General features: G+C 38.3%; 1 protein-coding gene across 7 annotated transcripts in view; it reads left to right on the top strand.

Moving 5' to 3' along the window:
* Positions 1-24,643, top strand: part of LOC132382991 (RNA binding protein fox-1 homolog 2-like) — a 277,209-nt gene that overhangs the window by 152,077 nt on the left and 100,489 nt on the right. The window contains exon 1 of one of the 7 annotated variants that reach the window (XM_059953645.1): positions 21,236-21,363. The exons of the other annotated variants lie outside the window; for them this stretch is intronic. Coding sequence (XP_059809628.1) covers positions 21,337-21,363 — 27 coding nt within the window. The 5' untranslated portion in view covers positions 21,236-21,336. Of the gene's footprint in view, positions 1-21,235; positions 21,364-24,643 lie in introns of those variants that run through there. 7 annotated transcript variants of the gene reach the window in all.

Raw genomic sequence — 24,643 nt, 5'->3', positions numbered from 1 at the left:
TAAGATAAGTTCAAGTCCATATGATGACATAAAGCCTACCTAATACTGAGGTTTCACTAATCTTTTCAGTTGAATAAAAACTCATGTTGTTTCTTGAGAAAAAAGTTGTTAGTTTTTTTTTCCCAGTGGAAAGCATTACTAATAATTTATCTTGCTGCCGTTGCAGAGCTTTGCCACGTACAAAATGGTTGCCATATTTGCCAATGTAGCAATAAATGGCTGCACTTAAAATGAATGTTATATGCTTTGAGTGATTTTACAAAGAGGTTATATAAGAAAATACATTTTTTTTTCTTTGTGTCACAGTTTCATCTTACTGGTTTGGTTAATTTTTGATGAACTTTACTGTTATTCAAAAGGAAGAAATCAAATGAAAGGTTTTTAAATTGAGCAATTATTCTGATTGTAAACCATTTTTAGTTAGTTCACTGTCAAAACGTAGAGCTAGAGCAGAAATGTGGAGCAAAAAAAATTCCTATAATTTTTTTCTGATATTGTGCCAACCATGTTATGTTTTCATTTTCCCCATGAGAAAATCTGCATTTATCAATTTGGTTCCACAGTTTTACTGCTATATACCCACATACTGTATTTTGAAAAATCTGTAGTGTCAACTAAAATTTTAAATTGGATATTTTTAGCTATTCAGATCTAATGCAGATAGTAGCTAGGATATGAAAATAATTAAGATTCCATTTTAGATGCTGTACAATTGTACATTATATCTTTAAAGAATATGCATTATATCTTGATCTTTTGGTAACATTTGATACAACTAACAGTCGTCCTCTCTCTCTCTTGTCCTGCTCAGTTGAGACTGCTGGTAGTTGATTCCAATCTTATCTAACGCATAGCCAGAGTTTTTCTAGTGCATTCAAGCTTTGGAGATTCTTTCTTTTTCCAAAATTTGTATTAAATTTCATATGCACAAATACAGAATTCATAAGGATACTTATTATAAATCAGAATATGATAGCACAAAATGCACTATATATAAATCACACTGATATAATCATGGTATCCCATATTCATGATCAATCAAATTAGGTAGAATTATGAGATACAATAATAAGGTTATTTATATTATTTTAAAAGTCTACACCAACTACCAAGACAAAGCTGGTTGGTAAAAAAAAAAGAGTACTTTACCATATAGTATTTTATAATAATAGCCGAGATCTATATTTTAATAACAATAGCAATGCAAAGATTTTTAAAATAGTTCAGAAAGGGTCCCCATAGCATTTGAAAATCTTGGTTCGAACCAGAAGTCGAACAATGAATCTTCTCTAAAGTTAAACATGACATAGCATCGCATAACTATTGAGCGTGTGTGTGTGGGGGGGCGGGGGGGTGACAAACTCCTACCATTTAAGCAAGATTGCCCTCCTAGACATAAGAGAAATAAAAGCCAGTACACACAAATGAGAAGGCTCCAAAATTATAGCTCTTTCCTCAACAATACCAAATATGGCAGTTAAAGGATTGGGCTTAAAATTAACTTTAAAAAGTACAGAAAAGGTTTAGAATACATCTTCCAATATTTTTCAAAGCTTGAACATGACCAAAACATATGAATTAATGAAGCCCCTCCATTATTACATCTGTCACAATAAGGAGATATATCTGCAAAAACATGAGAGAACTTGTCTTTAGACATATGAGCCCTATGTACCACTTCAAATTGTAGGAGGGAATGACAAGCACATAATGATGAAGAATTAACCATTTTGAAACTAGCTCTCCAGGTCTCATCAGATAATGAAGTCTGTAAATTCTTTCCCCAATCTTTTTAAATTTTGTCTAAAGGAACCATTCTCAATCCCAACAACAGACCATAAGTATAAGATATTGAGCCATTATCAAAAGGTTTCAAATTAAAAATTACATCTATTATGTTCTTATCTGGGCAGATAGGAAATATATGTAGTTCAGATCTTTAAAAAATCTCTAATCTGTAGATACCAAAAAAAGTGAGTATTTGATTTGTTATATTTCACTGAGAGCTGCTCAAAAGAAGAGAGTCCCTCCAACAAACAGATCCTGAAATCGTTTAATGCCTAATCTATCCCATTCTCTAAAAAAACAGATCGGTCATAGATGGTTTAAAAAAATGAGAAAGAATAGGACTAGAAAGGGAAAATCTCAATAAACCAAATGTTTTCTAAACTGTAGCCAGATCCTCAGTGTTTAACCACCAAACTGTCAGTTAATTTAAAGATAAAGGAAGAGAGGATCCAAGAAGAGAAATAATAGAAAATTTTGTAACAGAGTTGGCTTCCAAAAAGACCCATATTGGGCAATGGGTCCAATTAATCCTCACGATTAATATATTATAACCAGAACATAAGGTTTTGTATGTTAATTGCCCAATAATATAACTTAAAATTGGGTAGAGCAAGACCTCCATTCTTTTTAATTTTTTGAAGGTGGGCTTTATTTAATTGGGGTTTTCTGTTCTTCCATATATAGGAAGAAAAAATCGAATCTAAAGAATCAAAAAAAGACTTAGGAATTAAAAACAGCACCAGTTTGAAAAAGGTATATAAATTTAGGTAAAATATTCATTTTAATAGAATTGATTCGATCAATCAATGATAAAGAAAGAGGCGGCCAATTAGAAAGTGTCTTTTTCACATAATTCATTAATGTTAGAAAATTTCCTTTGAATAGATCTTTATAATTCTTAGTGATTGTTACACCAAAATATGTAAATTATTTTCTTACAATTTTAAAAGGAAGGTTAATATCGGTTGGTATCAAATTATTTAAAGGAAACAATTCACTCTTATGCAAATTAAATTTATATCCTGAAAACTGACTAAAATTAGTCAGTAAACGAAACATAGAGGGTAAAGAAGTTGTAACATTAGATATAAAAAGCAATAGGTCATCAGCATAAAGCGAAACTGTATGAATAGTACCTTTCCTTAAGATACCGGTGATATCTTTAGACTCTCAAAAGGCAATTGCTAAAGGTTCTAATACCAAATCAAAAAGCAAAGGACTCAACGGACATCCTTGTCTGGTTCCACGTTGGAGTTTAATTGGTTTAGAAATCTGAAAATTACTAAGGACCTGAGCAGAGGGAAATAAATAAAGTAATTTAATCCAATGAATAAAATTGGACCCAAAATTAAATTTTTCTAAGGTTTTAAATAGGTAATTCCATTCAACTCGATCAAAGGCCTTCTCCGCATCCAGAGAAATCACACATTCCGATATTTCCTTAGATGGAGAATGCATAACGTTTAGTAGTTGCCATATATTAAAATGGGAATATTGATTTTTAATAAATCCTGTCTGATCATCAGGTATTATATAAGGTATAATATTTTTGAGTCTATGGGTCAGAATCTTTGGAGATTCTCAGTGATATTCAGACATGGAATTAAGCTTTCTGTCTGTTTCCAAAACCCATCCCCCAACCAATGCTCTATTAAAATAAAAAAAAAACAAATTACTAGAGTAACTGACTGGGTCATTCAGCATCAGCAGAGATAAAGGGATAGACCGGGGGTCGGCAACCTGCGGCTCCCGAGCCATTTGTGGCTCTTTCACCTCTCTGCTGCGGCTCCCTGTGGCTTTGGGAAATAATTGGTCAGTATTTAATTAAAATGTATTTTATGTTAGTTTGTTAGCTTTTGAAATGTAATTCTAAATTTGAAGATTATGGTGATCTTGTACAATCTAAGTGTGGCGACACATTTCCTGGCACATCCGAAACAGCTCACAATTAGCCAGCATTCCGGCTAAGGGAGATAGCCTACGGGGGTTTGTGAGTACGCGTCTTTTGCAGCATCTGCGTCCATGGGGGCTGGGTTGAGGGAGGCTTAAAAGCAAGGCTGTTTAGTTCGAATAAAGCTATCTTTGACTGCAGTTTACTGATACCGCTACAACGTGTTTTTATCGCTGGCTGTCCAGACGGAAGGTGCTGAAACGCTTTGTCGCGTGTCTGGAAGAAGTGAAAACTTTCCTGGGCAGCAAAGGGCTCACCTTTCCTGAGCTGGAACAGCCAGAGTGGCTGGAAAAGCAACACTTCATGGTCAACATGACAGCGCACCTGAACACGCTGAACACAGCTCTTCAGGGGAAAGGACGCACAGCCCTACACATGTTGGAGGATATTTTGGCATTCGAGCGCAAGTTGACAGTGCTTGCCAGAGATTTACAGAAAGGCACTTTGTCTCACTTCCCCAATTTGAGAGAGTTCAAACAAGGTCACGACATGATAAATTCGGAGTATTTACATTCTGCAATCATCGCAATGCAAACATCGTTTGGGAAACGCTTCTGTGAGTTCAGAGAGGAAAAAAACACATTATCCTTCCCGGTCACTCCCTTAAGCATCGATGCTTCCCTACTGAATACGACTGCATTGGCAGGTGTGAGTCAACCTGATCTTGAGATGGAACTGGCCGACATAGCCGACAAAGACATATGGGTGTCCAAGTTTAGACGCTTGACAGCAGACCTTGAAGATGTTGCCCGTCAGAAGGCCGTTCTTGCTCAGAAACACAAATGGAGTGATATTGAAAACCTTCCAAAACCGGACAAACTTGTGTTCGAAACATGGAATGCTATGCCCGACATTTATGTAAACATTAAAAAGTATGCGTTTTGAGTCCTGTCGATCTTTGGATCCACATATGTAAGTGAGCAGGTGTTCTCCAACATGAACTTTATTAAAAACAAACATCGCGCACGCCTCACAGATGACAGCTTGCGATCCTGTGTAAAGATGAAGGTGACGTCATACAGCCCTGATGTGCAGACGCTGTGCACTGAGGTCAGGAGCAGAAATCCCATTAACCAAGTATGATAAATATTTTAATTGCCTATTATTTTATGTATATTCATATTTTTTCATTGTTCAGTGAAATAGTCCTTTTATTTTTCAGGCTGACAGCTGGCTGATGTTATTTTTGGTTTGCTGCTGGCGGAAAATTTAAGTTCGGCGTTTTTCATAAATACAAGAAGGACTCAAATAGACATTGAGTATTTTACTTAAAAGTAACTTTCAACCCAACGTCTTTTTTTCGGAGTTCAAAATGTTTTTGTTGCATGCAGAAATGTAATTTCGTTTTCTCTGCAGGAGTTCATCAATTTCATAAATGCAACACATTATAGTTTGTTTATACATAGCATAAAGGCAAAAAAAACGTTGTATGCAGTGTTATTTCATTTTAAATGTCAAACGGGTTTTGCGGCTCCCAGTGTTTTCTTTTCTGTGGGAAACGGGTCCAAGTGGCTCTTTCAGTGGTAAAGGTTGCTGACCCCTGGGATAGACTATTTCCAATGAATCTTCCTCTTTTATCTCACCCCTTCCTATTGACCAGAAATCTAGTCATTTTAACTGAAACAGCAATTTGTTTATCCCCTTCCAATTCATTCCATTACATTCGATGCTTGCAGTGTGATCTTCTAAACAATGAAGAAGCCAAACTGATGGGGTGACTGTTTTTCAAAACACTTGTATTCAGTTCAGAAGGGCATCCTTAGCATTCCAATTCTACATCCTACTTTGACTGTAGTCTCCCAAGTTGTTCCGGTGTAAACCAACTGAGAACCAATAATTCGAGATTGAATTCAGTAATGTTAGATAATTTGATTTTCCTGGATGTCTCAAAGCTATCCAGTTCTTTTGGATGGTTAAGCATGTATAATATTAAACTCTTGTTTTTCACTCTCCACAGACATCACGATCTGGTGGGAACTTATGCCATTTTTATTTCAAATTCAGCAACACCTGTGGCCTGTGTATAACAGCTCAGCAAATCCTATCTGCCCTCATTCATTTATTAAGACAGTACCTCTGTAAACATTAGGATTATGTGGCCTCATCCTACCAGAGAAATTCTGTCCTATCAACCCTTCCCAACCTTCCCTGCAACTTTAAACTAACTTGTTTTCTCATTTTTCCATTTCAGTTCCTTTTCTGATGATGCTGCTTGACCTGCTGAGTGTTTACAGCATTTTTGTTTTTATTCTATCAATACATTGCTGTCTGATTCTACCTTTGTTTCATTCTTGCCTATTTCACCTTTAGGTTCACAAACAAATGCAATCATGGCAAACCTTCTGCCTGTTCATAAATTTATGCTTAGTTACCTTCTCAAATATATTTGGCTGCCATGATCCTAACACAAAAATGTATTATTGTTATTATTATAATTTGGTCCATGTCATGTTTATACCCTTGCTTGCATTAGCTCATCTCCATTTACTCCCACACCACCCCTCCACCTACCACTGGCTTCAGTGTTGAAAAAGGAGGTGCCTCAGGGATATTCTTGCCGCTATTTCTGTAAATCCTTGGGCCTTGCTTCTGTACTTAATACAAAAGAAATTAAACTTTGATAGGGCTTTACTGTAAAATTGAGCAAACAATTAAGATGTATCAATTGATATCTTGCATGTCGGACTTTGCTGATGGTGGTGAGGGTATTGAAACCAGCCTCTGCCTTTCAGTTAGGGAGTGAAGGAAACAGATCAGCCAGATGTTTACATGTGCTGTCAGTGACCTTTTCAGACTGTGAAGGTGAATAGATGAACAGCAAAGACAGCTTTGGATTCAGTGGTTATCGTCTTCTATGGTAAATGGCATTCAGCACTTCCTAGCTAACTAAAAATGTGTCTCCTTGGTGTGCCCCACCATCTTACACCGGCATCTGCTTCCAGGAAATTCCCAGGAATTTGTTTTATTTATATAGTTTCTCTCTCACCCCCCCCCCCACCCCACCACCCTCCCACCACTGGGCTTGGTGTAAACTTCACTAATTAGCTAGCTCTGCTAACAACCATATGACTCAGCAGTGAGAAGCAATATTTCACAAGCAATATATGTCTAGGATTGGTATGATTTGGAGTTCAACCAAACAGGGATGTCATGATGGTCCAATTAAAGAAATCTCGATTTGAGCAAATGCTGCCCGTACACAATTTTTGGTTGGCAAGATTGTTAACGTTTATAATGAATTGACTTAATTACTTATAGCCTTCATATACAGTCAGTCCTCCTTATCCATGGGGGATTGGTTCCGGGACCCCCCCCCCCCCAGATACCACTTTAGGACCCGACACAGCTCTGAATCCACGGTGTTTCTGTTCACGATAATAATCACAATCACGATTGAAAATAAAGTGGAAGTAATAAAGCAATTGGAAAGAGGTGAAACGCCATTGATCATTGGAAAAGCGTTAGTCAATGATCGGAACACTTTTAATGGAGCATGTGGAAGGCCCTGCCCCAATGAAAGCTACAATTATTACTAAGCAATGCAGTGGTTTAATTATTGACATACATAAGTTTCTTAAGTGTTTTATATGCATAGAAAGGTAAAATATATACAATGACAAACATTTGACTGATGCTAAATAATACTGGATGTACCTGTTCCTGTACCTGTTCAATCCAACTTAAAGACGGACTCAGGATCGGAACTCATTCATAACGTGGGGACTACCTGTACTTTTAAATCATCTCTAGATTACTTATAATACCTAATACAATGTAAATACTATGTAAATAGTTGTTTTACTATATTGTTTAGGGAACAACAACAAGAAAAAATAGTCCGTACCTGCTTAAACAATGAGTGCTGGAGAGAGAACTTCCGGGTTTTCCCGATCTATGGTTGAATCCATGCATCCGGAACCCGTGGATAAGGAGGGCCAACTGTACATGAGGAGTAAGAACCTTTTTGTTACATCTCCATCTATGTGCAGGGAGCAATTTTATAGTAATTTGTAATAAATAGTATGTACAATAGGACAGTCAATATAACCTAGAAATACAATTGTATCGGTGTGAATTAATCAGTCTGATGGCCTGGTGAAAGAAGCTGTCCCGGAGCCTGTTGGTCCTGGCTTTTATGCTGCAGTACTATTTTCCAGATGGTAGCAGTCGGAACAATTTGTGGTTGGGGTGGCTCAGGTCCCCAATGATCCTTTGGACCCTTTTTACACACCTGTCTTTGTAAATGTCCTGAATAGTGGGAAGTTCGCATCTACAGATGCACTGGGCTGTCCGCAGCACTCTCTGCAGAGCCCTGTGGTTGAGGGAAGTACAGTTCCCATACCAGGCAGTGATGCAGCCATTCAGGATGCTCTCAATTGTGCCCCTGCAGAAAGTACTTAGGATTTGGGAGCTGATACCAAAGTATTTCAACCATCTGAGATGAAAGAGGCGCAGTTGTGCTTTTTTCGGCACACAGCTGATATGTACAGATGAGGTGAGATCCTCAGTGATGTGTATGCCGAGGAACTTAAAGTTGTTCACCCTCTCAACCCAAGATCTACTGATGTCAATAGGGGTTAGCCTGTCTTCATTCCTCCTGTAGTCCACAACCAGCTCCTTTGTTCTTGCGGCATTGAAGGAGACGTTGTTTTCTTGATACCACTGTTTCAGAGTGATTCTTCTCTGTAGCCTGCCTCATTATTATTTGAGATTAGGCCAATCAATGTAGTATCATCAGCAAATTTAATTAGCAGATTGGAGCTGTGGCTGGCGACATAGTCATGAGCATAGAGAATAAGGAGGGGGCTGAGGACATAGCCCTGAGGAGCACCTGTGTTGAGGGTCAGAGGTGAGGGAGCCCACTCTTACCACCTGATGGTGATCTGAGAGGAAGTCCAGGATCTAGCTACTCAAGGCAGGGTGAAGGCCAAGGTTTCTAAGCTCTAAATAACAGGTCGTACATCACATAACATTACAAAAAAAAGTATATTTACGAATTTTAGTTTTATTCAATAGTTAGAAGGAAATAGAAAAGAAAAAATAATAAAAGAGCACATTACAGGTAATCCAGTTCAATGTGCTCATCCTGGAGTTGTCTTTTTCTCACGTGCAGGACTCATGGTCTGTGTGAAAACACACACATTCCAAACTTCACTCGAAATCTATCTCAAACACACTTGGGAGTATTGGTCCTTCCTCCTTAGAGCCATTGATCTGCACAGAGCACCTTGTGCAACAGGGACGCTCCTTCCCACCGCATCCTCAGGCATCTTCCTTCCTGTTCTCTCTGCAGCTCCCTCCAAAAAGACCCCGAACCAGACTACTGCCCTCTCCACCCTGCTCCCTCTAGAACTTATTTTCCCAATACACCATTCTGATTAGCTGACACAATTTTCATAAGATGAACAGCAAGGTTTCTTATCTTTAATGTTGCAGCTATATAGGACCCTGGTCAGACCCCACTTGGAGTACTGTGCTCAGTTCTGGTCGCCTCACTTCAGGAAGGATGTGGAAATCATAGAAAGGGTGCAGAGGACATTTACAAGGATGTTGCCTGGATTGGGGAGCATGCCTTATGAGAATAGGTTGAGTGAACTCAGCCTTTTCTCCTTGGAGCAACGGAGGATGAGTGGTGACCTGATAGAGGTGTATAAGATGATGAGAGGCAATGATCGTGTGGATAGTCAGAGGCTTTCTCCCAGTGCTGAAATGGTTGTGTTATGAAGGTACCACAGCTCTGAGGGGCCGAAGGAGCGGGAGCAGCCCCCTCCTTCCGGAGAATCGCAAGATCGCTATTAATTCGGGTCTCAGAAGTGAGAGACAATGCAACGGTTCTGGCCATTGTTCTTAAAGGCACCTGTGTGTCCCTACTACGTGACAGCTATCATGGACATGGGACACCCTCGGGCAATGTGGGGGTGGAGATTACATCCCCCTACTTTGATGGACATCTACAACTCTGCAAGTAAAGATAAAAGCGGACTGCAGGAGGCAGTACCCTAGCAATGCACCAGAAGAACTTGCTCGCTCAACGCTCCCGTGAGAGCTGGAAGCCACTCAACGCCACGTGTGCTCCTAACTCCTTTGCCTGGGGAGCGAGCGGCTGATAATACGGAGAAGGACTTCGAGCTAACAATGGGGAGACCAACGCTCCCCTGATTTTTAACAGAATGACTTCCTAAAGAGACGGGCAAGTTTTCTTTTCATTTTCACCGATCCCTCTAAAACACGTGAAACCCAGCGATTCCTCGGAAGGCTAAAGTCTGCAGACTTCTGAATGACTTTTTATATTTCCAATGGACAAAATTATTATCCCCTAGACAACAGCCGAGATTACTTCTTAATGATGATTATGACTATACCCGCGCTTTAGATTGAGTATTGGTGATGTGCATTATCTGAATGTTTGCATTAACCTTACTTTTGTGCCCCTTTATAAATAAAAACGTTTGAAAATAGTGACATCAGACTTCAACGGACCTCTCTATCTTTGCTGGTAAGTTCTCCAGTTACGGGATACGTAACAGTTGCCACAAGAGGACACAGGTTTAAGGTGCTGGGGCATAGGTACAGAGGAGATGTCGGGTAAGTTTTTTTACTCAGAGTGTTGAGTACATGAAATGGGCTGCCAGCAACTGTGGTGGAGGCGGATATGATAGGGTCTTTTAATAGACTTTTGGATAGGAACATGGAGCTTAGAAAAATAGAGGGCTATGGGTAAGCCTAGCAATTTCTAAGGTAGGGACATGTTCGGCACAACTTTGTGGACCGAAGGGCCTGTATTGTGCTGTAGGTTTTCTATGTTTTGTTTCTAACCAAAACCAAAACATTCTACCAGCAGGACACACTACTTTTCCAGAAACTGCTAGAATGAAATACCTACAGCATAGCATTAGAAATCTTAACCAGAGTATTACATTAAGATTAAAAATAGTGTAATATTCTGTAAGAAAACGGTTTCAGAATGTACCACAGGTGTGGAAAAATTGAAGTAAAACAAAATGTTGGATACGTTCAGTATATCAATAAAACAATATTTGTAGAGGGATAAACAGGGTTAACGTTTCAGACCAAAGGACTTTTTATCAGCAAGGTTTAGGTTTATTTTCTAAGTATGTATCCACCCGTTAATTTGTTTCCTAAAAAGGTTGGATGCTTTTCCAGCCATTTAGTATGAATAACCTACGGCTTTTTTAATTAGCCTTTTACAGACTAATTGTTATCCAGCAAATCAAGAGTTAATAGCTGGAAAATTCCAGTGTAACTGGATTAAATTATAGAATGATAGAATGTGAGTAAGATTATTTCTAACAGAATTGGATTTCATTTTGACATATTTAACCTCATTTTTGTTGCGAAGTTCATAACTTGAGTCCAGAACTAATAATTCAGTGCTGGAGCTGTGGACAAGCTTTCCTTTCTTTCACTATTAACTTCCTGAATTGCTTGTGCAACTGGTGGCAGCTTTTAAAATGACAGAAGGACATAACAGTATTAATCAGTTCCTTGAAAATGTGGTAGATTCTATGTGTGAATTTTGCGGTCACTTGCTCTACCTAGTGCGTTGGTATCTTATGACCAATTCTGTACAGCGGGAAAGTGATATGGATAATATACTAACCTATTGGACTCTGCTTTGAAGTGAATTGTCTGAGAAGATTGCTGCAAATTCTTAAAGAAATGACAAGCTTGGAGCAGGGTTTTGGCTAAGTTGAACCCCCAAACTGCTTTTCATTTAGATAAGATTATGGTTGATCTGATCTTCAATTTTCTGTCCAATGTTCATAAGCCTTGATTCCTCAAGTTCAAAGGTCTCAACTAGCTCAAATTTTAATATCCTTGATATGTCATTCTCCACAACATTCTATGATAGAGAATTCTTTAGTTTTGCAGCTTTCTGAAAAGAACACCCTTCTCACTTTGTATAATCAGTAGTTCTCTTGTTCTGAGTTTCTTTGCTCTTATCTTACAACAGTCCTTTTTGTGGGATCTATCTTTCCTGTGAAGCCTTCTCAGAAGCTCATCTTAATGAGATTCACTTATTGTTTAATATTCCAGCGAATTTAGACCCTTCCTGCTAAAGTAAACCGTTCCCCTTTATAGAACCTGCACAGCACTTTGTCTAAGGCAAGGGCAGCCTTCTTTTAAACAAGGAGAACGGACTCCAGATCAGGGCTCATAAAGACCCAGTACAGTTGTAGTAGACTTGTATACTCCATTCTTTTTTGCAATAAAGACCAGTTTTCCATTTATCATTTAATTACTTGCTATGCCTGCACTACATCCTTGTACAAGAAACAAAGTTATTTGAAGCTATTTTGCAATGGTATAATAAAGCAGGAAAACATTTCATTCCATGGTATAGTACTCCCATCAACTATTTTTGTGAACTTGCAGAACTTATCTAAGCTCTTTTTTGGGAGACACCATGCCTTGCTCACAATTTAATTTACCTCTTTGAGCCATTTCCCTTCAAATTATTAGTACAGATTATGAAGAGCTGATGACCTAACACAGATAATTGAGGTGTCCTGCTAATTTAAGCATGCCAACATGCAAGTAATTTAATGTTCCTTTTATGTGTGTAAACCAGTTCTTTATCCATTGTAATATATTAACTCTTAATCCCACAAGCTCTTTTGCAGTAACCTTTTATGTAGCACCTTATCAAATTTGAAAAAACAAGTAGTTGACCAATGAAACATTGGAAAGCAATCTCAAAGACAGTGTACTCTGGTAGATAAGCACAGGGTGGAATGAAGGGTGGTTGTTTCAGCACTGGAGGTGTTCCACTTTACAGTAGCCTTGGCTCAGAGACCAAGATAAATAGTACACCATCCTGGGGCAACACAGTAATACTCAACATTAAGTTCCTGAATTATGTAGGTTTGCTAATTTCATCTATGCCTTTGGGGCAAAAGAGGGCTGCTGCTTTTTTGGAAGCCTTATGAGAATCTGGTAACTGGCTTCAATGACTATCATCCAGTAGCATTTACATCCATTGTGATATAGTGCTTTGAGAGGGTGGTAATGAAACATATCAACTCCTGCCTGGGAAAAGACTTAGATCTGCTCTAATTTGTCTACCATCACAATAGGTCAACAGCAGGTTCCATTTCATTGACTCTTCCTTCAACCCTGGAGTGACTGGACAGCGAAGATGCATACATCAGGACTTCATTAACTACTGTTCAGCATTCAATACTATCATCTCCTCAAAACTAATCAATAAGCTTCAAGACCTAGACCTCAAAAACTCCTTGTGCTATGACCCTACCTGCACTCTTCACCTTCTATTTATGACTGGGAGGGTAAGCATAACTGATGACACCACTGTAATTGGCTGAATAAAAGGTTGTAATAAATCAGCATATAGGAGGCAGATTGAAAATCTAGCTGAGTGGTGTCACAACAACAATCTCTCACTTAAATGTCTGCAAGACCGAGGAGCTGATTATTGACTTCAGGAGGAGGAAACCAGAGATCCATGAGCCAGTTCTCTTCAGGAGAATCAGAGGTAGAGAGGGTCAGCAACTTTAATTTCCTCAGTGTTATAATTTCGAAGGATCTTTCCCGGCTCCAGCACGTAAGTGCCATTATGAAGTAAGCACAGCAGTCCCCTCTACTTAGAAGTTTACAATACTTTCACAATGGTGGAATTTATTATAATTGTAACTACTATGTATTGGAAGTATTCATGTTGTCAAGAACACTGCAGACCTGCTTTAGTGCATTCTTTCACTCTTTTTGTGGTATGAATAGTGTAATTCTTTTCCCAGTTGACGTTAATTGTGAATTGGGCTAACCCGCTTAGAATAGCAATGCCCAAAGTTCCCCTGCTAGTATTTATAGCTATTGGTCTTGGAAACACTAAATTTGAAAAATGGACAAGTGTAGCATTTAATATTCAAAGTGACCTTCATAGGTGATCTTAAATTGAGAAAGGACACGGTTATCTTAAAGAAATAAACATAATAAAATTACAAATTTACCTTCCAAAGGATATCTGCATGTTAATGTTTTCCCATATTAGATTCCCATATATATTCCCATATGTTATCCCATGTGTGAGAGACAGTTAACTATTGCTTTTGTGTGTAATGGTCATTTCAAATCTCTAGTGTTGAATAAAATCAGAGAGTGTATACAGTATACAACCTGAAATCCTTACACTTCGCAGACATCCACAAAACAGAGGGGGGAGAAAAACAGAATGAATGACAGAAAAACCCAAAGGACCCTCCTCCCCTCCCCCTTCCGCAAAAGGACCACCCATCACTCATTAAAGAATTCCTTGTGTGGCATGGTAATTGATGGTATGGTTGAACTGAGTCAGTAGAGTCATGGCTGAGATGAATTCTAACTCCATTCACTTGGCATCATATCCATAATTGAGGAGTGTTGGTACGGTGTTTAAATTGCTGCATTGATCATCTAAAGATTTGGATGAGCAAATTGGAGATGCAAGTTCAAACCCTAACACAGAAATGGGGGGAAATCAAATTCAGTTAATGGAATGATTTTTGTGACTATGAAACTGCTGTATTCATTAATGTATGATTTCTGCTACTAATAGGCTTCCTGTAACCAGACGCAGTCTGTTAGCAATGTGCATGATTTTTAAATAATAGGATTGGAAGCCACTGTTTTTAAAAACAATGTTGTGTTAAAACAGAAGGAAGAATAAAACCACAAATACCCAGCATTGCCAAAGGCATCAGTTTTGGACATGGCTTAGTCATTATCAGGACAGTTAACCTTGAAAAATCCTCCTTATAAATGTCTGGGGACTGATGTCTATATTGGGGACTGTTGTCTATATTGGGGACTGTCCTGTAATCTCGTTGAACAAAGTTCAATACAGCAAAGAATATGGTTGCACCCTTGAAATCATTACATGAAGTTCATATTCTACCCTCCTTCACAGTTACTGAGATCATCCTATCCCAGCAGCAGGATAGGGAGGAATGCCCTGATTTTCTTTAATGCCTAGCTCAAGAAGTTTTGTACATTCAGGCCAAACATAGGAAAGGAAACCTGATTACCATATACCATCATCATTAAGGTGATGAACTTGAGAATGGTAGGGGCACAGCGTCTATTCCAGATGGGACTTCAATATCCGTTGCAAAGAGTAACCACACATACCAAGCCAAACAAACCATGAAAGTTTATAGCAAATAAACAGGGGAAAAATCTGCTTAAACTATTCACCCATTTACCTTTTGCAAGACCATCTATAAATAACTATTGTAGGAGCAATCACTGCTTAATACTTGATACAAAAGCCTGCCCTCACTCAAGGACTACCTCCATCATTCTGTATGGACTAACTGATCATGGTGAAATGACTATTTCAAAATAGATTTAGCAGCTCAAAAACTGATGATCTATGAGGTACTGGGAGCTATATACAGTAGTACAATTGCATCCATCTGCAATCTGTAATCTCCTGGGTCTGGTATATCTTTCATTAATATGCATCTTTGGGCCCAAGTCTGGTTCATTGAGAAATGTAGAAGGACATGCTGCAGTATCACCAACTGTATCTTCTTTTAAAAATGGCTGTGAATTCTTTGTTACCAGAATGCAGAGCCACATATACTAAACAAAAATAGCAATGGATAGACTTTAGTAATCTCACAAACAAATGATCAGATTAAATGTCTGCAAGCCTCTCGTATCGATTTTTGTATAGTGAAGCACAATTAACTAAATAATGAGTAAGTGATTCCAATACTGTGAATCATCACTTGTTGCATAGCCCATCTGTGAGTACCAAAGAAGATCAAAGGACTGTTTAACTCCAAAGACCTACTATGTTGAATAATCCATCCTCCCAAAATTTCTGGCATCATAGAAGCCAGTATTCTGACAATTGGATTCACTCCATGTCATTTCAAAAAATGGTAAAACTAAAGTCAAAGGAAGACAGTTGGAATACTTTACACTGGCTGGAGTTGCAGCTTGCAGATGATCGTTATGGATGTTTCATTTTCTCATGGTGGCACCTGGAATCCAATAATATTGCAATGCTTTCATCAATAATCCTCATTCTATCAGAAACTTGTAAATGAGGATCCTCCTCTTGTGTTCAATTCTGTTCACACCTTCACTGAATGAAGTAGGCTAAACTGTCATGCAACAAGGCTTAGGCAGTAGTTGGGGCATGAGCTGATGAATGACGAACAATATTGACATTTTCAACAAAAGAGTATCTTGTGACCCATGCCTGATATTCAATGGTATCACTATTGTTGAATCACCTACTATCAAGATTTTGGGGTTTGGCATTGATCTAAAACTTAATTGGACCGCTTGGATACAAGAACAAACAAGTAACTTGGATGTCCTGTTATAGGTAACTTGCCTTCTGATAAGTAAAACTTCTGATTTCAGCAGGATGTGTAGTGAAATATTTTGCATTTGCCTGTATGTGTGTAACTCCTTAGAAAACCACCTGCCCCACAGTGCCAGTGACCTGAGTTTATTCTGACTTCTACTGCTGTTCTGTGACTGTGTGGAAATCACAGACATTCTGAAGATGTGGGCGGTGGTAGTTAATTGGCCACTGTAAATTGCCTCTAGAATGCAGGTGAGTGGTTAAAATCTAGGGAGAGTTGATTGGAATATGAGGAGAATAAAGTGGGATCAGTGGAGATTTACTGGAAATGAGTGCTTGGATAGTTAGCATAGATTTGGTGGGCCAGAGGACCCGTTTCCATTGCTACATGACTCTATATCAGTGTGCACTTGAGGGTGTTCTCTCCTTAGCATTCTAGCTTATATACTCCTGCAGGGCAGAATGGATATTGATTAGATATTATGATCTGGTTGGCTGGTTCAAAATACTGTGAACGGTTTAGCAGTAGAAGATTCTGATTGGCTAGCTTTGAGGGAGATCTGTTGGAAATGTTTGTTTCGCTGTCCAGATCCTGAAGATTACCGGCAATTTGTTGATTGTTGACGTCATTGTTTCTCTTTTCTCCATCGGGGTTCATATACCATTGCCAAGCTCAGCAATCAACTAAATTTCTAAATAGCCAATCTGAGCTACCAATATTCTGCAGTATTTCAAAGCTTAATACTGTCTTGGAATAAGTATTCCACTTGGTTAGTATCCTATCCACCATCCAGAACTTGCTATACTTTCACCACTGGCAAACTGTAAACTGCTTGGTGGATTTGACAGTATCTCTCAAACTCAAGATTATTCACCAAGGACAAATTTTTTAAAAACTATCTCCAGATTGAAAATGTATCACCATTCATTCATTGCTGAGACCTGGTCCTGAGACTGCTTAATCAATGATACTGTGACTGTACCTTCACCAACAGGACAGCATCACTTGCAGGATGCAGCTCACAATAAGTTTCCCAGGTGCCATTAGAGATGGGCAGTAAATACAAGGCTGCTAGTGGTATTCCACATTCTGTGAAGAAAGTAACATTTGGCTTGCAAAACATTTATTCTTGCATTAAAAATAATTAACTGGATTGACACCTGTTGTTTGATGCTTTGGCCTGAAGAAGACCTTGTTGGACAGGGATGAGAAGAAATTTCTTTTCTTACTGATGGTGACAGGTTGTGAAAGTTTGGAATTCTTTGCCTTTGAAAGCAGTGGGTGCTTGGTCATCGACTGCGTTCTTTATGAGATCAATGTTTTTAGACTCTGAAGAAACCAAAGTTTATGGGAATCATGTAAAAGTGGATTTGAGGAGAAAAATCTACATAATCTCATTGGAAGTTGGATCAGGCTTGCTGTAATTTGTGTATTGAGTGACCTGTCTGAATTGTTTTTTCTCCCTGCCTTGCAGGCATCAAACCAGTGGGCAAATTTTCCACTTACCCTTTCAGTTCCTTTTATATCAAAATACGGTAATCGAATTATATGTTAAACTTCAGTATTTCAAGAAGCAGAATATTAAAGTAATCACTGATCAGAATCCAGTCCTTGGAGTTTATTATATTCTAGAGCAGGGGTGGGCAAACTTTTTGACTTGTGGGCCACAAAGGGTTCTAAAATTTGAAAGGGGGGCCGGACCAGGAGCAGATGGACGGAGTGTTTTGGTAATACACCTCATAAGAGAAAATAAAATATCATGGGATAAGTAGAAAACATTTGCTTTAATTTCAATTGAAAATGAACAAATGCATTACAACAAAATATCTGTCTTTGAAGTCCCATGGTATTTAGCTGTTTATTGAAATGACTTTTAAAACACTGAAAATTAAATGAATAAAATACAGCTTTTTATAATAGTAACAGTTATTATTTTAAAGCACTGAAAATTCTGTTATCCTTCAAGATATTATCATCATCACTCTCCTCCTGACTGTCTTTATTTCAAAAATGGTAGGAGATGCAGGTCTACTTGTCCTGCTCCTTCTTATTCAATTGTCCTCTGTGCCAAAACTCAACAACGACCAGCACAAGGACAGAACAGTGACAGCGCGCCAGTATGCGGAGCGCGTTATTTGATCTGGAGCACATTTTTTATTTTGAGAACGTACGTGCACCTGCGCACTACTCATGTCCATCACTTAACAGAAATGACATGTAACATGGAAGGCTTATTGAAAAAAATATTTTCAAACGCATTTTTTACATAACACAACGAAGAAACTTATTTTTAATTTCAGTGTTGTTGGTCTCCCTTTTTAGCCAGCGCATCAAAGTCTGGATTTAGTTTTGTTGTGGCGATTCTCAGGATGGATCTGAGGTGTTGGTCAGTTAATTTGGATCTGTGGGCTGGCTTTGTTGATGTTCATGACGCTGAACGCCTGTTTACACAAATAGGTCGAGCCGAACAAAGAGTAAAGCGCAAATGTGGAGTAATACGCTGCACCTCAACAAAGGTCAATGTATATAGAGAGCGTCATCTATTGGGAAAACGCCAGAATTGCGGGGAAAAACGTTAACAAGGTTTATTAATATAATTTCATCAAGTTCTGCGGGCTGGATTAAAAAGCTTAACGGGCCGCATATGGCCCCCGGGCCGTAGTTTGCCCATGCCTGTTCTAGAGTTTGATGCTTAGAACTGCAAGCAGTCACAGATTTGCTCAAATCAGGGAGCTATAGCAATAAACAATTTCCTGGAGGACCTCAGTAGGTTGAGCAGCAGCTGTGCAGGTGTGGGGGTGGTGAAGGAATTGTCAGTGTTTCAGTTTGAAACTGCATCAGGCTATCCAAAGAGATTTAGAAATTAGCCTGATTCTTATTTCATTTCCATGCATAGATTCTTAAATCTTTTTTGAATTTCTACTAGCTTTTCACTTTTTTGTATTGATTCAAAATAATTAACTTGCCTGCATTGAAATGCATTTGCCATATTTTACTTGCTTCGCTAGATCAGTTTATTCCTGTCTATAATTTATGCTGCCAACCAGAACATTTAGAATGTCATAATTTTTTGTGCCATTGCAGACTTGGTTGTACTGCACTAAACTAAATAATGTAATCAGTAAATTAAGTGAATTGCCCCATTTTGAATCCTAGTGCCCATGATGCCCATAATTTTACAACTCCCTGCAGCTTGCTTCGATCCTGTGCAGTAGCCCCCTCCCCTCCCCCCATACCAGACAGTGATTCAGTCAGTTAGAATGTTCTCCATGTACGTCAGTAGAAATTTGTGAGTGTTTTAGGTGACTTATCAAATCTCTTCAAACTCCTAATGAAATATAGCCACTGTCTTGCTTTCTTTATTGCTGTATCAATATGTTGGGGCCAGGTTAGGTCCTCAGAGATGTGGACACCCAGGGACTTGAAATTGCTTACTTTCTTCATGTGTTCCCTTCTCTTATCCTTTCTGAAGTCAACAATCAGTTCTTGTCTTTCCGACGTTGTGTGCAAGGTTGTTGCAGCAATACCACTCAACTAAATGATATAGCTTGCTCCTGTACACCCTCTCATCTCCAGCTAAGATTCTGTCAACAGTGTATCATCTGCAAATTTATAGATTGCATTTGAGCTGTGCCGAGGCGCACATCATGGGTGTAGGGAGAGTAGAGCAGTGGGCTAATGCACACATCCCTGAGGTGTGCCAGTGTTGATTATCAGTGAAGAAGAGATGTTGTTTCTAGTTCACAGATTGTGGTCTTTCCGTTAGGAAATCGAGGATCCAGCTGCAGATGGAGGCACAGAGGCCCAGGTTCTGGAGCTTTTCAATCAGTTTGTAGAATTAATGGTGTTGAATGCTGAGCTTTAAGTCAATAAACAGCATCCTGACATAGACATTTGTCAAGGCCTATTGTACAGTAGTTTGTTTCCATACATAAGTTAATATTCTTATGGAAAAATATTATTTAAAGCCTTTGGGAAGTCCATATAAAACTACATTAATTGATTGTCTCAATAAAAAAAATAATTCTACTTGACATGACCTCTTGATACCCATCAAGCAGGGGGTTAAATTAGTTTCTGAAAACTTCCCCATGCCGAATGTAGACCAACATGTGTGCTCACTGTTAAATTAAGTCTGAAATTTCTAATGAAACAATTTTAAATATTGCTAAATTAATTCAAATTGTGTGTTTTGAATGCAGGATTATCTGAAACAACAGTAGTTAAATAGAACATTGTCATATGTTAATAAGTGGAAACACCCAGAAGAGAAAGTTACAAAACCTGTTTCTCTCTTTTATAGATTCAGATGTGACTCTTAAAAGCAATTAATCAATGGATTGTAAATGTAGAACTTGTGCAAAGTAAATATGCTCATTATTTTATGAGTAAGCAGAAATAAACTATCATCACCAACAGCCATCTTTCTCCTCCTCTCCCCCCACCCCCCCCCCATCCCTTTCATGCATCCTTTCACCTCATGGAGGTGAGAAAACAATTTTTTTCCTTTAGTGTCTCTTCAATGCTTTTGTGAGTTTGGATTTGATAATCAGTGTCTTGTTTAGCAGTCTAAAGCTGTCCATTCTATTTAAGTGGGCATCAATGAGGTGCTTTGGAGAGCTGTTCTTTGTTTGAGTACTTTTTAATGACTTGCATGGTTTGTGACATTGCCTCAGTATATTGGTCCACTGAAATATTTGCTATTAGATATTTACACCTAAATGTAGGTGTGAAAGAAAAAAAAGGCAAGGGATTCAGACACATATTTATGAGGGGGGATTTTCAATGAACAGAGTTCTGTTTTATGACTTTGGAGGAAGGAAGAAAATTAATGCACTTAAATGAAAAAAGCAAATGTGTTTTCCCGTAGAAGGTTAGTAAGAAGTTAAATCTAACATATCTGGGCTTGGCATTATAAGCAGCTGCGTGTTAGAAATGTCGTCTTAATTCACCTCAGGGAGTGCTGGGAGAGTGCAGACATTTGGGTTGGCTTTCCTGCTTTTTCTTTTTGTGAGGATCAGGTATCAGGTTCGGAGACCGGGGGTGGGGGTGTGGAATGGTTGGTGGGGGAGTGGCTAGTTGTGATTAATAGCCCGTGGCATGCAAGGCGGAGCCCGCACGAGCCATCTGGCCAAGATCTGGGAGTTGCTGTGGGGGAGATAACAGGAGAGGAAAGAGAGGGGCCAATCTGTGCAATCTGTGTCTCAAAGTCAAGCTGAATCAGGAATTACTCACATTTGGTTTGCTTGGTTTATGGAGAGGAAGACGATGGTTTCACAGGTATATCTTAGCGCTTTTAGCCGCTGTTGTCTCTAAATGTTTGTAGAAAGTGAGCTGAACCATGTGCCTGTGCCGTGCAGTTTTTATTTGTACAGAATGAATCATTGCTTCTATTGTCTGCCGTGTTCTGTGCTTTCTGTTGGTTTTCAGGGAGGCTGCTTGCATTCCTTGTGTTTCCCATATTCTCGGGCATCAAGACTCGCAAAATCCATCAGAAAATCAAGTCATTTTTAAAAATCTAAATCAGTTCATGTGATCACATTACTAAACGCTGTGAAATCATTTGAATTGACTAACCTGACTGATAGAGTAAAAAATACATATGTTCTTGTCCTGTGTAAAACCGAGGTTCGGCCGTCTATTTATTTAAAGAATCCTTTCTCCTTGTCTGTATACTGCAGTAATCGAGACAAAGCACAGGATATTTAACTCTATGCATGCCGAATTTGCTTCTCATTTTAGTACGTGTATGCTATTCTCTGCTTTTCCAGCAGCTCTGTTTAACAGAGGTGTAGGAAGCCATAATAAACCAAAAACAGCTTTTCACTGTGAATCCATTTTACTGGTAGTGGATCAAATAATTTTAAGAGTGCAGCAGCTCCCATCTTCATATTCATATTTTAGGGTTAAAATTGTAGTCATTGATTCTGAAACGTGTGTAATATTGAGTTGATTTGATAATTTCTTTGATTTTCTTCCTAACTTAATTTACCTGTCGAGTGTCTGAATTTAAATTAGAGCAAGTGGGTGTAGGCCCTCCCTTCTGATCCTTAGCAAACAAAAGGAGTCAGCTGGGGAATTAAAATATATATACATACATGAGACATAATTAAGAGTGATAATTCAGACCAAGGCTATTGACCTCTTTCAGCGTAGATTTAATTTAATATAATTTCATTATTTTTGGTGAATGCTGTGTATTGGGGTTTTTTTTGTACTTTTTATTGAATACCTCACACCTAATGTTATTATATCAATTACACAAAGAACAGCAATGGCTTTTGCAGCATAGGGAATGTGATTTGGATCAGATTTTATACGATATTCCTGAAAGAGCCTGCAGATTCTTAATGGAAGAAACCAGAATTAGCAAAAAAAAATGTTCTGCCATCTCTGCACACAGTATGTCTAAAGCTGGAGTTATTAAATATTTTTTTACAATATATGAAAGATTTTAATTTGAGATGAGTTGTTGGCTGTACCAATTAATATTTTTTAAATGAATGTCATCCATTCTGATCTTCTTAATTCCAGAAATTCAGTAAAGCCATTATTCCACTTTGTCATTTTTAATTCATGTTCATTTGAAATATTCCACTAATAGTCTGAATTGACAAAGGTAGTAACTGAATTAATTTCAACCAACACAAGGTGACTTTTAATTCTGACCTTAAAGCACTGAGATTCTTTAAAAAGATTTGTATAAACTATGAAGCTTGTATAAATATAGAAACTGCAGTTAAATCTATGTCATTATACCCCAATGCTTTACAGGCACAATAGAAATTCCAAGTATCAGCCTTATGAATGATAGAGAAAGCAAATAAGATGCCATAGTTCTCACTCCTGATTTGTTTCTCAGTGTTCCATGCTGGAAATGCATGTGTACTTCAATTGAGTAAGGCACTTGTGTCTCTCTTGCAGTTGAACTGCCTGCGGATGCCTCTCTAGGTTCGGCAGGAAAAATGGACAATATTAAACAATGTCGATACATGAGAAGTTAAGACATTATGAAGTATAACCTTTCCAAATGGGAGCAAACTGCACGGAAAATTCTAGTAAAAAAGGAAACATTTCATTGTCATTGGGATAGCATTATGTGAATAAAGAATTTTTTTCCCCTGCACTTAATACTCTGAACAGTTCATACCTTGTAATACATTAAAGATCTAAAATCTGCTTATGTTAAAATAATTTTAGTGTCAATTTAGGAATCACTTTTGAAATTTATGTAATTGAAATTAATGATTCAGGCTGATTGGCTTAGTAGCTGCAGGTTATCTGCGTGGGATGTGGCATAATAAATCACAGAGAGGAAAATATTTTTTCGTTGGTACCTGGTTTTGTCTAGTTTTCAAATGCATATACACTTAACAAAGAAAGATGAATATGTTTAGTTTTTTTTTTGTTTTAGGATATGCTGATTGCCAATTATATATTTTTGGGGGGCATCTGTTCATTTGGGTGAAAATTCATATTGTTCTCTCTTTCCCAGCAAGTTGCTCAATACCAGAATAGGAAATTGTGAAATGGTACATAAAAATGTTAGGGGGCCAAATAGCCCTTCAGAACACTAATTTTTAGGAAATAGTAAATCTAGTGCTTAAAATAAGAGTGAAAATGAAATATTTTAATAGATCATGCAAAGCATAAAATAAGAATATTAGAAATAGTAGGGCTAGATTACTTGTACCAATTCTTTGTGCCTGTTCCACCGTTCATTGTCATTGCTATCTTACCTCAGTGCCACTTCTCTCTACTAATCCCATATCTTGTATCATTCTTTGAATATATTCGTGACTGAGCTCTTGGGTATTGATTTCCAAAGATTCACCTTCCTCCATGTTTAAGTAAAAATAACTTACCCTCTTGGTCTTGAATGGCCAAATTCTTAAATTGAGGCGGTCATCCAGGTTCTAAAGCAGCATCACCAAGGGAAATATTGCCAACCCACATATTCTTGGGATGTGGGTGAAAGCCAGAACAACTGGAGGAAGCTCACTGGGAGAAAATCCAAACAGAACACGGACAGCACCAGAGGTCAGGATTGAACCTACGTCATTGGAGCCATGAGGCAGCATACTCCTAGCTGTACCACTGCTGCTTCCAGTAATTCTGTATGTTTCAGTTTGATCATCTCTCATTTTCCTACTCTTAAGGATCTCAGTACAGAAAGCTCACCAGCTAAAGAATCACTTTAAAGCAAGGGTTCCTAACTATTAACTGAGGGGTTCATAGACCCAAAGTTGGGAACCCCTGCTTTAAAGAAGCTTCATTTCCTTTATCCTTCCTCAGATCCAACCTGTGCAAATCATTCCCACCAGGACCCTATAAAATGGAAATAAAGTCCAATATGCTGTTGTCTTCCAATTTGTTTGTTGTACTTCTCCGTTAACTTGAAGTAGTCCATATACAAGGACCTCCAAGTTCTTGTGAGTACAAACACACTTTTGTCATTTAAAAGTAATATTCATTCTTTCTTTTTTTGCATAAATTATGACCTAGCAATTTTCCACATTACATCTAACATATCCTTGCCTGTTCTGAAATCCCTGAATGC

Source organism: Hypanus sabinus, chromosome 29, assembly GCF_030144855.1.
Source record: "Hypanus sabinus isolate sHypSab1 chromosome 29, sHypSab1.hap1, whole genome shotgun sequence".
Lineage (NCBI taxonomy): Eukaryota > Metazoa > Chordata > Chondrichthyes > Myliobatiformes > Dasyatidae > Hypanus > Hypanus sabinus.
Note: the sequence above shows the minus strand (reverse complement) of the source record. Positions and strands in the feature narration are given on the sequence as shown.